The 16,039-nt window shown below is 27.3% G+C and overlaps 1 protein-coding gene across 4 annotated transcripts in view; it reads right to left on the reverse strand.

Annotated features, from left to right (window-relative positions):
• mv (lysosomal-trafficking regulator mauve) overlaps positions 1-15,728 on the reverse strand; it is a 132,028-nt gene extending 116,300 nt beyond the window's left edge. For 3 of the 4 annotated variants that reach the window (XM_087158776.1, XM_087158775.1, XM_087158773.1), the window contains exons 1-4: positions 15,418-15,728; positions 15,243-15,327; positions 15,021-15,106; positions 14,753-14,942 (exon numbers count right to left, since the gene is read on the reverse strand). In XM_087158776.1, the coding sequence (XP_087014902.1) occupies positions 14,753-14,942; positions 15,021-15,106; positions 15,243-15,311 (345 nt within the window). In that variant the 5' untranslated portion in view covers positions 15,312-15,327; positions 15,418-15,728. The remainder of the gene's footprint in view (positions 1-14,752; positions 14,943-15,020; positions 15,107-15,242; positions 15,328-15,417) is intronic. The other variant, XM_087158774.1, reaches the window with a different exon arrangement.
• Positions 15,729-16,039: the final 311 nt, after the last annotated feature.

Here is a 16,039-nt window from a genome sequence, read left to right on the forward strand (position 1 = left end):
TTAATTTTGTTAACATTTATTTATTAATTTCTTACTTTGCAATAATCGCTTACTGTATATAAGTTTTTTCAAAATAATTGCTAAGAAATGTGTCTACTTTTAAATTCCATGTTCTTACTGCATGAAAGAGACATTTACTTTATTTTAAAATACTGATTTAATTTTTTTTTCCTTCCAAAAACTTCATAAATTGTAAAAATAGAATTAAAGTATTTTGAAAAATTTATCAATCTTGATTCTTTAATGTATATAATATTTATTAATGAAAAAAAAATACATATCAAATAACAGGTAAAAAGATAATTCTCATAATTAGTTTTCGTAATAAAATTTAGTGTGGGAAGTTTTAAAATATTGGTTGTTATTAAAAGACGTTTTTACACACAACAACGATTTTACAAATTTATTAAATTTTGCTTTGAATCTTGAATTTTATAATCTGGAAATTGCTTAATTATAAAATCTTAATTGCAATAAGTAAATTATTTATGAAAATCATATATAGTAAAAAATAATATAAATTTATAAAATATAAAAAATAATATAAAATAGCATAAAATATAAATAATAATTGTAAGTTTTGTTGTAATGTCAGAAAAATAATTTTTTTTATAAGAGCAAGTAATGATAATTCTTTATTTCTTTGCAAAATATTATTTATGAGTGAGTTTTTGTGTATGTGAAATTGAAGTACTTTTAAAAATAGTTAGAGCGTTAGTTCGGTTTATTTTTCCGAGCTGTCAGTTTTAGGCTTTCTTGCATTGAATAGTCTGTTTTTTTTTTTTTTTTTTTTTTTTTTTTATCATATCGGGCAATAATGTTACATAACAGGGAATTTTAGTAAAATTTACCTAGGGACACAATGCTTGGAAGGTTTTAAATAGTTAATGAAGTTAAATAAATTGTTTTTAATTATTTAGATCATATAAATAAAAAAGAAAAGGAATTAAGTAAGGAAAAGAGAAAGTTCCTCAAAAATTGAAGTTAAGACCTAAATTTTGCAATGCTAATACATAGATCCTAGCAAAAAAAAAAAAAAAAAAAAAAAAAAAAAAACACCTTTAAGAAGAAAAAAAAGGTCCCGCAGTGGACTGATCGTTAAGACACGGTTCCCAACAGATCACCGAAGTCAAACATCACTGGCTGCGGTCAGTGTGCGGGTGCCACTTGGATCAGTCTGCGTAGGGACCGAGGGTGTGCGGTATTGGTCCTCGTTAAACTGTGCTACCGTAAAGTGCTCGACTTCGCGCGCACGTCGTCGGGCTACCGAAGCGGGGGTGCCATCCCCTCCGCAGAGGATCAAAATTGTGATGGCATGTCTTCGGATCATCCTCCGGGATGTTTCCCAGACCGTCGCCAATAGCCCATTGTGCAGCTCTAGTGCGACGTAAATTAACAACAACAGCAAGAAAAAAAAGAAGAGAGAAATTAAATATTTGTTTTTTTCATATTTTGACATCAGTGCGACAAATTTTTTTCTTTGTTCTTTGACCAAGATTTTTTCATTTAGGCTTAGTTCCCGGTTAATAGGGGTTTTAAGGGCCATTCTAGTCCTTGACGGGGGCGGTGCTCGATCCTCGACACCACCGAGTACATGCGATATATGTGCTATTAAAATCTGTGGAATCGAGAGGCCTGTGGTCGATCGCATTACTGTGCCAAATGTACAGGGATCTGGAGACAATTTCCTACCCCTTCAGATTTAAGTCTAAATGGATGATAAGCCTAATGTACAGCTCTAGTGCGACGTAACTAAAACTCCTACCTTCATTAATTCGTTGACACATTATCTGTTTACACTGTGTAATCTGGGAATAAAATTTCAACAAAATCTTTTTAATGTATACATACATTGCTTTTAAAATAAAGACAAATATCAGCAAGCGAAAAAACAGATTCATAAGAATTTACTTTTTTTTTTTATCTAAAGCACTGAAGAGGGAAACGGAACGTTTAACGAAAATGGATCCTTCCAGCTGAAATTAAATATAAAATTTTTAATATATTATATGAAAATAACTTGATCCACTAGAAATGTTAACAACTTGACACCCTTTTTTACCCTTATTGTTATAATCAAGTTTTCAAATCCATGATATTACCTCTTTTTTTTTCTTTTCTCCAAATGAAATCGTGATTTAAAAGGTGCTTTTTATTTAAATGTGTATTTTTTTATGCAATAAATATTTTATGAATTTTTTCAAACTATTATTTTTAACACGGTCATCACCAACAACTAAAAATGATACCTAAATCGTGAGACCATGCCTTTATGCATGCCAATTAATGTATGTAAAATCTTCACCTACGCAGACGAGAAAAACAAAAAATAAGCACGAAATTTGAGAAATAACATGTAATCATGATATAATAATTAAAATTAACCAGAGATAAATAAATGTACATGTTGATCCCATATTATGTTAATCGATAAAACTTTTACATTGGTGGATGTAGTTAGATTAAATCTTTTTGATTTGATGGAAGACCTAACGTAGAATGTATTCTACAATATCTTTCTTACTCTCATTTCGGATTAAATGGAAATCCTACAATTTATGGTTCATTGATCAGCCTATATGATGCACAAAAAAATCAATGTATATTGTTAGTTTTACAGTTTTAAAATATAACATAATTAATGTCTCATTTAGTTAAATTACTATAGTACGATCCTCTAATTCCTAACGATTGGATATGAAGTTCCTGGTTAGAGGAAGCAAAAAAGTGTAAAGTTTTAAAATAAATAATCACGTATTTTAAATAATCTTGTATGTCTTACGAATCAGTGATCTTAATTTATAATATTTATTCATGTTTATCTTTTAATAATAAATTTTTGATATAATAATTTTACATTTCCAGAGCATAAAACAGCAATTTTTATGAATTCATGAAAATTATAAAAAGCATTAAAATCGAGTTTTTTTATGCACAAGCTATTCAAATAATATTATACTAGTAAAAATAAAATACTATTATATCTCTGTAATGAAAATAACATTACATAACAATATAATTCCATTTTTCTTTAAGTCATCAGGTAAAATAGTAATAATTTTTTAAAAAAAAGCTTGACAGTTTTATTTAACTTTTTTAAAAATATTATATGAAAGTTATTCTACAATGTAGCATTTTATTCCAGGTTTAATTAGAATAATAATAAGAAAAATAAGAAGAAAAATCAAAAATAGAGAAAAAATTGATTAACAATATAGATTCAAAAGTACTCTCCACATTGCTTTCAGTTATTTGAGTTTTTGTTTTACAAGTAGATTAAACGATACTAAGTTTCAACTTTTCACTCCTTTTCCGTGGGAGCAAGTTCTACACAAGGATTGCTACCCCTACACTAGCTACCCTTACATTTATTTACATTGTTGCACGCGTGTGTTTACATACGCCGAATTCAATGGTAAGTTCTTTTATTCCTTACTTTAATTATTACTATTTTAGAATGTTAATTCATTATAATGCTTCACTGTCAAAAAAAGTAAATAATTATTGTAGTTAATTCTGCTTGAAATAAACACAAATATTCTAAGCCTATCATTTGCGAAGTTTAACAAACTATGACAAAACGTAACGATTTTGGAAAAAAGCAAGATAATTTGTTGAATCTCATTTACTGTGCTTAATGTAAAGAGACGAAATACAGACCCGTTATATACGATTGTTATGCAGTTAAGATATTTTTAATAAAATCATGAATTTTTGGAAAGTTTTCTGATGGTACCTAAGCTTAATCAAGGAATATTAATCTGAAATACTGAGTTAAACTAGTTGCGATCTTATGTAAAAAAAAATTCTATTTTAAAGCTTTAATTATCAAAATTATTAAATTAATGCTGCATTATTTTATTCACCTGACAAATTTTGTTGCTATAATAAATAACAATTAACAAAAAGTAACAATTATAAGCATTATTCTGAAGATAATACTTAAATGTCATTAATCATGGTTGACTTTACACACCAAAATATGAGTAGAGGGGATATTTTCCTTCTGTGATTTGCTGCGCCTACTATTGTGGATTTCAAACTTGCATACATTTATAAAAGAAAACTTGTAGAGGTTTGCCAGGGGGTAGTGGCTTTGAGTTTCTTCCCATGTTTTGTTTTCAGTGTGATGATAGCCACTGGAAGTTACCAAGACCTGTTGATTATTCTGCCACAGGTGATGATAAACTAATTTTCCGGAGTGGAAAAGAATTTTAGCTAGATTTATAATGTAAATTTTTCTGTTTCACTAATTTTAGGGGATATTTCCATATATTAACCTGTCACACTAACTACAATAGCCAAGCTACCAAATAGATATAAACTTGAAATTTTTTTTGAAAAAAACATGAATGTTTGCCAAATGGTTACGAGTTATATCTTTCGAGTTGGTCCCTTTCTGTGATTTTTTAACTTTCTTTCAGTTTCTCCGATACCAGAAGTTGCCAAGACGTGCTGATTATTCTGCCATTGTTCCTTTTATAGAGATCTCCCCTGATTTTATGAATCAAATAAAAGGGGATGTTTCCCTATTTGAACTAGATTGTGCCAACTAAAAATGTTGAAACAAAAAAAAAATATATATATTTTGTACTTTGCAAAATTTTTTAAAAGAAGTATGTAGAAGTTTTCCTGAGGGTTGCTTCAACTTATATTCTCTGAGTTACTCCCATTCTGAGATATTTTCTTAATTTTTCGTGGACCGCTGGAAGTTTATAAATATTTATCCATAGGTAACAACATAGAAATACTCATTAAACTTTTAATTCCCTATTAGGGTTACTTCTGTATTGTGAGCAGTTATGCCAACTGCTATCGTCCAGGCACCAAATAGATTTCTAACTGCTAACTTTTTAAAAGAATATGTAAAGGTGTGCGAAAGGTAGCTACGAGTTATACTCTTCAAGTTGATCTCCGTTCGTTAATTTTTTTTAGTTCCTCCTGGTTGCTGCGTGGAAGTTGCTTAGAAGATATAGTGATTATTCACCGGCAGATCATGATACGGGCATTTTTCTTACTGTTTTGCCTACTCAGTACGAGATGGCATTTTTATTAGCAAATGAGACGAGACAAGTTTTATGTGTGAAACAGTCCTATCATATTGTTATTAATTTGAGCTGTCTTATCTACTTACCTACTATTGTCTTATAAAGTATAAAAACTATTAGTTGCATTTTTAAAGAAGTTGAGTAGTGGCATTTTCTTTTAACTTTACCTTTTTAATGAACCAAGGGTTAAACACGCTTGATTGGTGTTAAATTTACAAGAGTCTATAGCAGATGGTTCTTCAACCAAAATGTCGTGGAAGTATCATCTTAACAAGCTATTGCAAGAGAAAATCTCACATGGACAAAATAGTTTTTTGACTATTTATTTTGCAACATGATATCTTTAAAAAGAAAAAAAAACACCCAGTTGAACATTTACTGGAAATTTTTCTTCTTATTTTTGAAACAGTTTTTGAAATTTATCAGCTAAAACGATATCGAAAATAATTGCAGTAATTTTCAATATTAAATTATCTTTAGAATTATTCTTATTCAAGCTTTTATTTAAATTTACATTGCTGTTTAAAACTTTTTTAATTCTTTTATAGTCACTGTATTCTAAAAATATGCCTAGGCAGAGGTCTGTCAAGGCCAAATTTACTACCGTTTAGCAGTACCTTCACAAATTCAACTTTAGAAAAAACATTAGTTTCACAAAATACTTTTTCTTATAATTTTATTTTTGTATTCCTTAAGAAACGATAAATCCATATTTTTGTGTTGATTTTTTAATGTAGTTTTTAATTTTTCACAAATTATGTCTAAATTCTCATAAAATCAGAAAAACCTAGACAGACCCTTGCTAGGTGAAAAAGTTCAATTGAAATTTTTATTGCTAAATTTTTCTTTTAAACAATTTTTGTCTTGGTTTTTACCTAGCTTTTTTCATTTCTAAAAAAAATTGTTTTTATTAACTGTATGACACAGTAATTAAGAATGTTTCTATTGTCTTTATTCTTATCTGGAAAATATGATAATTGGAAAGACTGAGATGTAAAGCTTTAAAATTTCATTTTGAGAATTAAAATAGATTTTTCTGTTTTTCATTTGTATATAATCTTTTGTTTTTTTTAGCATTTTTAAGATAACACAGCATTTTAATAACATGTTTCTAATAGATTATATTTTAGTTAATGTTGCTTTATGGATACTGCTTTACAAAAAATATTATTCTTAGCATGGAAGTTTTGTTGTAACAATTATGATAATTTTTTTTTCTCTTTCTATTTTACTTCATAACTTTATTAAGTATTTCTGGTTTAGTTTTTTGTTTTCCCTTTAGCCCATTCCACTAATATAGTAATTTCCAATAATAAATAAACTTATTTATTCGTAAAAAATATTTATTAATGAATTTTTTTTTAAAAAATATTGCTGTAAAAATATATTCTGCATTTCACCATTTTTTTTAGCTAACATTCTGCCAAACCATTACTCCTTACTTCTCTAGTTCTGAATAATAAATGTGCCCGTATAAACAAAACAAAATATGTTTGAATTATTTCTATGTTTTTGAACGTATTAACTGAATGAATTTTCTTTTTCATAATCTATTGATGTACTTCTGAGGAAGATCTTTGAAAAGGATCTAGCTTTGAGAATGAACCTCCATCAAGTCTCATTTGAAGGTACCTGAATTAAGTATCTCTAAAGAAATAACTGTATTTGAATTGTTTCCTGTTTTCTTGTGCTTAAAAATGGGTAAAAAAATTCGTGAAATTATAAACATGATCAAATCAATTGTTAAAACTTATTTCAGATTACTTTTGCTGATATTAAAAAAAGTAATTAAACATTGTTTACATAGGCTGCCCATGCTTCAATAACAACAAATAAAAGTACTCAAAAATTTGTCTCTTAAAATGAATTATCATGTATTGTAAATATATTTTCCATGTACTGTAGAATCCTAATTATTTCATGCACAATCATCAGCCTTTGCACTATTCAACTAATTTATAATAGAAGTTTCTGGTGTAAGTTTCATCGTTAGTATCAAGTAGAATGGTAAACTGTTACTGTTTTTACCACCACTATTTTTGCTGTTCCAATGTTTTATTTCACTGACACTTAAAAAAAAATGTGTTTTATCTGCATTAAATTAGTCTTTTTATTCATAGTCCTCCATAAGTTCAAACAAATTCTGAAACTTCTATTTTGCTTTTGAGAATTCTTCAGCGATTATGCAGATTGATGAATCCCTCAAAGGCTAAGGCTACTCAAACCAAACATTTGGCAAACATTAAAATGAATTATAAAATGAATAAACAACATCAATTAGAAATTCTCGGGGAATTAAGATTTATGCATATTGCTCAGTATTTCAAATCTCCGTGGCAGAATCGCAGCGAAACGGCGACATTGTTGCAAAATTTTACAGATCTCTTGCAGAAAGATTTTTCTCTTGAAAAGAAGAAAATATTACTTTTCTTTTTTACAGAAATATTTGAACATGCAATATTTGAATCATGCATTTAGATAATCAGTTTTTGACACGCTCAATTTTCACCGATAGTATCGTAAATCGACGTAATGTTTTGATAGTATTTTCGGCAGTTATTGATATTGATTTTCATTTGGTTCTTAACCATCTTGATATATTTAAACAATATGGAAAACTCGAATCGAGCATTTGAGTATCTATTTTTTAAGGCTATCTATTTTTTTTTTTTTTAAAATTCTATTGAATTTTTAGAAGTTATAGATGTTGATTTCTCCTTAAATTTTAAATCAGATATTTTTTATACGATATTATTTATTACAACCTAATTTCAAAGTGTAACACGCTTTTGAGGAGTCCAATTTACGTAATTACATCATATATTTTTTTTTTTGGGGGGGGGGGCAATTGCTACTACGGATTTCATGATATTTAATATTTTTTTATTGTGATGATTATTTACAAAATGCGAAGAAGCTAATAAAGTGTGTGTCTTCCTACCAACAAAATGTGAGAATATCACCCATAATATTAAAAAAAAAATTTTTCGTGTTAAATTAAGAAAATCATTATTATTATTTTTTGTTAACACAGCATATTTGCCATTTTAAATTAGCAACATATATGTTTGTTTGTATTAAAAGTATTTTGCAATTAGATCTTAGTGCTGGAGAGTTTAGTCGCAGATAGCTCAAAAACATTCTGCCACAAGATTTCAAATTATCCTTGTTTTAATTAAAATAAGCCAATTGTATATATGTTTATATATATATATATATATTTTTTTTTTTGTGTACATCTGCAGTTTTCTACAATTCCGCATATTAGAAATTGAACTTTCAATATTGTTAACTTTAATCAATGATTTTATATCTATGACTATACATATGATATTTTCTATTTATATGATATATCTGTCTATGATATTATCACTTTATTTTTATAAAGTTTTTTTTTTCAATAACTTCTGCACTATATTATTATGCTTACATTAAATGAAAAAATTTTTGATTTCATACTGTTTGAAAACATCTTTTATTTAAATATCTTATTTTTCCAAGTGAAGGCTTTTGTGTTTATTATTTGGTGTTGAAGTATTAATGATTAAAATGCTTTGAAACACGATTCATTGTGTATATCAAGGTTGCAAAAAATGCTTACTTTTCTCTAAAAGAGTTAGACTGACTAGTTTTCATTAATTTATTATATTTTCTTGCATTTTACAGTATACATTTAGCATACTTATGTTCCAACTTTTTATTTTAACAAAAACTATTAAGTAAAATTTACGTTAAATGTCTAATATTGCAGAAAACTTGTAAGTTAAGTAGTTCATGCAATGGAAATTATCACTACTACAAACTATATGAATTACAGTTTGACAAAAAAATATATATTTGTTTTCACATCTTTAAATAAGTTTAAAAAAATTTTGATATATCTGCTCTATACTTGCTCAAAAAAATTTTTATTTTATTTTTTTGCAAGGGTGTGGAAAGTTGGTAATTTTGTTTTGCTCATATATATATATATATATATATATATATATATATATATATGCAGCATTAAAAAAGATAATTTCTAATTAGTTCCAAGCATAAAATTAATTATTTTTTGAAACAATTTTAAGTTTAAGGCTGTTGCTCCGAAATGTTTTTATAGTCCAAAATTGCTATACTGAATTACTCCAAACATTCTGTCATGTTGCTACAATTAACTAACACCATTGTGTTCCTTTCATTTAATCACATTTTTCGAAGAAATATTTATTAAAATATTTCTCCAAAAACTGTGTTTTGTGTGTGAAGTTTTTTTTTTTTGAAATTTTTTTATCCAGTCCTTTTTAAGTGGTTTAAACAAATAAAGTTTTTACTGCCCCCAAGCAACCTGATTGTAACACACTAGGGTCAAGGAACACAGAACCTATTTTTCCCACCCTTCCTATTTTTCCCACTATTACTAAGAATTCCGTTGTGGAAATGAATTTCTATATCACCAAACAGCTTTCTAATGTATTTTGGAGTAAAGTGTTACGTTTTAGCAGCGATTTTACAGAAATTAAAGAATTTTCAAAATAACCATTTTTTGTTTAAAAAAGCTTTAACAGGGGCAATTGTAAAATGTAATTCTTCACTTGAACTAAATAATATATAGTTTAACAAATTACTGAATTTGTTAAAATTACTCCTTTTGTATATTAAAGATACTGTTAGTGTTAAAAGGCATAGTATTTTTACTGTTTTAATAAATGAGAAATTAAAAATTACGTAACTGAAACTAATCGAATTGTGTTTCTGAACTACAAAGTTCTTGCAAAATATTCTGAAGAGGAATGAAAATTGCAGCCAAGGAGCAATAAAAAATGAAAAGAATGAGAGAGGAAAATAAAATTCTGATGATAAGTAAATAAACAGAAAGTATAGGGCAGCTTTTAGGAGTACTTTACCTGACAATGGGCACATGTCGTGGCAAGTACTGCGGTTATGAGAAAAAGTAATTTCAAATAGGAGTGTTTTGTGAATAGTTTAGTCTTGATTTTAGGTCAGCGTGGGTAAACCAATTGACACCTTTATTCCTTCATTGTTCCCCTATTAGAAATGTGCTCTTACTTGTTACCAAAGCAGCCAACAGCACCAGACTAAAACTCTGGAGGAGTTCTCCTCAAAGCCACACGAAAAATAATTTTATGTTTTGTTTATAACTTACTGCTGGCTTCAATGTAAGATTTAGTTCGGATAAAAAAAAATTATGAAATATTCTAATTCAGATTTGTGCTGTATATGTATGTAATTTTGTTGTGTGTGACTAAAATTTGTAAAATCGATTTTCTTATATCTAAGTATTTGGATGTACTCAATCGATATATACTTAGTAGAAATTCCATGAAAATAATAAACAGTTTTAATATTTTTTTAAAATTTTTTATTTAACTGTATTTTATCTAGTCAGTATTGCTTCGTTTTAGAAATCTACTGTTGGTTGTAACAATTTAATATTATTGTCCGGTATATTTTTTTTTCATATGCTAAAATATTTATTTGTTTTCCAGGAATATTGCAGTGAAGGCATTGCAGGAATAACAGCGGGATGGAAGAAGTTATGAATGTTTCAAATCTGTGGCGATGTGTTATAATTGTAAATCTATATATTGTAAATATATTGTATGATAGTTGTAAAATAAATAAAACTTAATAAATCTTATTTGATTTAATGTTTTTTTCTGTATTTAAAATTATTTAGTTAACTGCTCTTCTGGATTAAAAATTTTAGTTTTACGAACATAAGACTTAGAAAAATTGTAATTTTTGTAAGTAAACAAATCATATGGTAAATTTGGTTAATATTTTTTTTTTTTACTTCGTGTGTGTGTTAAAGTAAATTTTAGTCAAATTTTTCAAGCTAAAAATTAAAATATATGCATTTAAAAAAAAAAATAATGAACCCAAAAGCATTCTAGAAGAGTAGATAATTTCCAGCAAGCAATTTGGAAACATGGACTTCAGGACAGCAGTAGATTTCTTAATTATTAATTTAAACTAAAAAAAAAATATTTTTTTTCCATAGGGGTTTGGAAAATCATGTAAGTATTGAGTAATTTTTTCTTCTACCAATTCTTTATATTACAAACTTTTAGGAATGAAAAATGTAAAAAATTCCTGAGGGACATGAAACTTCATAAATAAACTAGTATGCTGCTGTGAAGAGGTAGAAAGATTTGCATTCCATATTCGTTGAGTTATAATTTGAATTGTAAAAATTTACAGAAAGTGTGAGATTAAAAACAAAAGCTTTTTCTAGGATTCTAAAAAAAAAACATGAATATCGGCTATTTTCCGTTATTTTAGTTTTAGTTCGAAAAGAATTAAAAGTTTTTTTTTAAATAAAAAGTAAATGCTATATTTTTTAGTGTAATTAGTGCAGCGTAAACATTAAAATACGGAATGGTTTCTTTCCTTCTTAGTTAAAAAAAAAAAAACTTAAAATATGCTATTGTTAACAATTCGGTTAAAATTACGATAAATTGAAATTAATTTAGTTAAATTTTCGCGAAAAATTTATCAATTCACCTAGCTCAAAATAAGCGTTAAAAATATTGATATATAAGCGTTAATAAAGCTCAAAATAAGCGTTAATAATACGTAAATAGTATGGATAAAATACGTTTGTATTTTGGTTAAAATAACGTAAAATGTACGTTATTTTAATTAAAATAAGCGTTAAAAACACGTAAATATTCTTGGTGAAAATAACGAATTTATAGAACCAAAAATATACGTAAATAGTTTGGTGAAAAAAACGTAAAAAATACGTTAAAAATTGGTTACGAAATTCACCTTAGTCAAAATAACGGCAAAAATCCGTCATTTTTACGTTAAAAACAGCCCAAATATAAACGCTTTTTTACCTAATTCGAGACTACCACTCGAAACGGAAATAAAACGTTTTAAATAAACGTTTTTTTGCTCTAAATCTTGTGCCATTTTAACGTTATTTTCACGTAATTAATACTTATCTCTGCTGCATGGGCTAATACAGGTCAAAGCCCCATCTGGGCGTTTTCATCTGGCTTAACCAGACACTTAGTTTCCCCATCTATTAATGCAAGTGTTGGGATTTTCATGTCAAAACTGGAAACTTCGACTTTCGCCATTTTTTGATGTGACATGTCAAAAATTGTCAACTTTCAATTTTGCCATTGGAGATATTATATAAGATATTAAATCATGCACAGTACTTCATAATATACTACCATAATTATGTTTTAAAATATTATACGAAACATAACCAAAATTGTTGAAATTATTAGTTGGTTTTTCTAAAAATTTGGTACTCGTAACACCTTAAGATCAATACTATTTGCTATATTGCAATTATTTCGTTTATATGACAGATAGCCACGAGTTGTTAATTATTATCAATCTTAAATATTGATTTTAATTCTTTTATGCCACAATTGAGAAAGATTTTTTAGATTAAATAAAACTAAAGTGGTTGCAATAATTGTCTGATTTCAATTTTTTTAATTCTAAATATGTGCTGTTATTACTTATATCTAATCGTGCGGACAAGGTTTTAATCGAAATTCAGGCAACCCTAAGAAATGTTTTGTCCAAAAAGTTCCAACAAAATTGATGAAAAATGTATCATTAGCAAAATTTTTTATTATTAAAAAAACATTATATGTCAGTTAGTGTATTTATTACTAGTTTGAATTACTTAAGTTTATGAGTGTGACGTTAAACTTAATTTAATAAATTATTATTTCAATATATTTTGATTTCTATTATTTTAAACACAAATGCTCATTTATTCAAGAATTGTGCAAAATCAAATCAATTTTTTTTGTTTATGTTTTTATTATATAAAATTTTCAGCAAAATATAAACTGTACTTTTAAAAAATATTTTGAAAAAGTTATTGAACTAAAAATAAGTAACACGCTAAAATTTTTTGCAGAAATTTTGATTTATAAAACAATTTGTACTGAGAACGGATTAGATTAACTTATTAGATAAATTCTTATTTTACACGTTTTTATTTACAATTATTTAATATTTTCTACACCTAAATTTGGATTTTTGACAGTAATTGTGAAAACAAAAAGAGAGCATTCATGTCAAAATAATTCAAGAACATAATTGATTGAGCACTTATAATTTTATAAGTATGTTTATATAATTTCATAGATATCACTTATGATATTATGTGTATATTATCATTTATAAATACTTCATATTTATAATGGCTAATAATTATCCTCACACCAAAATTTTGATGTCAATAAAAGGCTTCTGACATGAAGGATAAAATCATGGTTAATCATGGCTTTCATAAGCTACGGAATGCCGGAATACATTGTGTTTCAATGAATTGTGAAAACGTTAAATAGAACAATGGGAAATGTGCTTTTGCATAATACATGGTGAAAATCAACATGGTAAAGAAAACAAAGCTCATTTTTTAAAAGGGAAAATTAAGCTCTTTTTAAAAACAAACAATAAAAAAAGCCCCTTTAAGGGCTTTTAAAAAATGAAAATCGAAAATAAGCACTTTTTAAAAACCCTGTCTTGGGAAAGTAAGGAAATGTTTTTTTCACTCACTCTTTAAAATACTTTCCTAACAAAAAAGATATGCAAACATACAACCTTACAAAAGAAGGAATCACAAGAAATTCTTTTAAGCTTCGAATCCCAGTTAAGAATTGATTTTGGAACTCCTTTGTGAAAAAACCTTCATTACTTCTAATTCGTTTTGAAGCCCACCTTTTAAATAGTATTAAACAATCAATTAAATATGGTAAAGGGCATCATTCACCTCTGGGATCTACACTCACAGCCTTACTTAAAGTAAATATGAAAATATAAGTGATACGATTGATTGATTGATTGAATGTAGAGGTTTTATGGCACCAAAAGAGGATACAAAAGAGGATATGCGGCACCCCTTATCACTAAAAATAAGCAAACCACAAACTCCTCCCTCTGTTAGTTGCTGATGTAATACTTAAATGGTTCCTATCTTATTTCTTTACTAAAACTTTCTTTACAGGGTGAGCAGCCAATTCTATTAACAAAAAATAAGCACTTCTTAAGTACTTTTTAAGCACTCAAATAATATTTTTAAGCACTATATACATTAACAAAATGCAAAATAATTTACAAAGACTTTACATGATCATGATAAAAATAACTAGTTTCTGACAAAGAACTATTTACTAGATTATTCAGTGCGATATCAGAGGGTGGAAAAAGAAGTCTGATATTGAGAATAACTTGCATATGAGAGTACAAGAATCTCACCAAACCCAGCTCAGTCGACGTACATACCAACACGCAAGTATTTCATCAAACATGTATAATGATTGGCGTTTTCATTCACTATGAACCAACAGTAGGCCAAAATGAATTGTGGTTGAATGAACTGTGAAAGCGCTGAATAGAACAATGTGAAAAGCACGCTTTTGCTTAATACATAGCGAAAATTGACATGTTAAAGAAAAAATTTCCCTTTGCAAAAAAGGAAAATTAAACACTTTTTAAAAACACCTAAGGAAAAATTCACTTTTTAAAAACGCTACGCACCATGTATAGAAACGTTTATATACAAATTAAGGAAGATTTTAGTACAAAAATCTTTACTTCTTCCTTCTTTGACATAAAATCTATTTTCTTAAAAAGAGTATAAACCAACTTTTCAAATTAAATAGTATTTAAAAATTTTTCTAAGCTTTAATTAAGTTTCATAAAAGTAAGGATAATTTTACTTGTATTCCAATATTTTCTAAAGTCCACAGTATTTTCCATCCCCGTCCTTCCAAAAGATATTGCTTAAACGGATCTGACACGTCAGAGGAACTCTGCAATTCAGGAGAACTTTTAACTTTTTCGCATATTTGATACATGTCGGAGAGAAGTTGGTGAGCTAAGATATTTCCAGAACTTCGCCATTGGAAGCTTGTAAAAAAAAAAATTATTATGCACATGAATAAACAATAAAGCTTCAAATTAAAGCTGAAGTAGTAAAATACATACCAAAAGGAATTACTGCTTAAACCACTGGAATCACAAAGAAAACTTAAATATTTCGCCAGAAAAGTATCCAACCAAATATCTCCTTCCTATTAAAATAAAAAACAATTATCAGCCAAAGAGGAAATTAAGCTATAATACTTGTTTATAAAAAATTTTCTTTCTTGAAAAAAGTTTAATATTTAAACAATAATTAAAAAACAAAAAGTTCAAATAATTAAATACTTCAGTCTTCGTAGTGCTTAAAAATTTCAGCCATATCTTGTACAATTCATTAACATCAAATGTATTCATCTTATTTCATCAAAATCTAAAACAAAAGCGATTAAATAAATATTGGAAAATTATTACAATAGACTGTTAGCAATTTTAAACAAAACAAAAAATTTTTTTTTTTTACATTTCTAAATTATTTTGATAGCACACATTTTCTGTATGTAGTATTAAAATCATGCGCTACTTTATTTTATAACCTTAGGACACGAAACATTTGGGAAATTGATATATTAAATTTTAAGACACTTTATACAAACTATGACAATTATACATCCTAACACATTAAATTATTTTTTAACAATTATTTTAGTACTTCATTAATGAACACAATTAAAAATAAATGTAATACTATATTTCCGAAACCGAAAACACTTCATTCCGATCCCATGTTTACATACAACTTATGTATCACGTGCAAACTGCTGAGATGTCAACAAGTTCTTTTTTAGTTGTTGGCAATGGTATTACTTAATGTTTTAATTATTGTCTATGTAAGCTACAAACCAGTAAAATTTTATTAATGGGTAATTTCGGAGGGCAAAAATCATAGGGAAACTGCAAATTGAAAAAAGCTCCAAAACAGACCGCCGATAATCATCATCATCATAGGGAAACGCGATTTTTTCCCCTCTAAATGATTGCTGCGCTTTTTAGTCTTGGTCTTAGATGAGGCAAGCGATTCATACGTCGTTTTATTATTTATATGCGACTCATATTATTTTTTGTGTGGTTTAAATAAAATTATA

Source organism: Parasteatoda tepidariorum, chromosome 3, assembly GCF_982258835.1.
Source record: "Parasteatoda tepidariorum strain Cologne lab strain chromosome 3, Ptep-v5.0, whole genome shotgun sequence".
NCBI classification, from domain to species: Eukaryota; Metazoa; Arthropoda; class Arachnida; order Araneae; family Theridiidae; genus Parasteatoda; species Parasteatoda tepidariorum.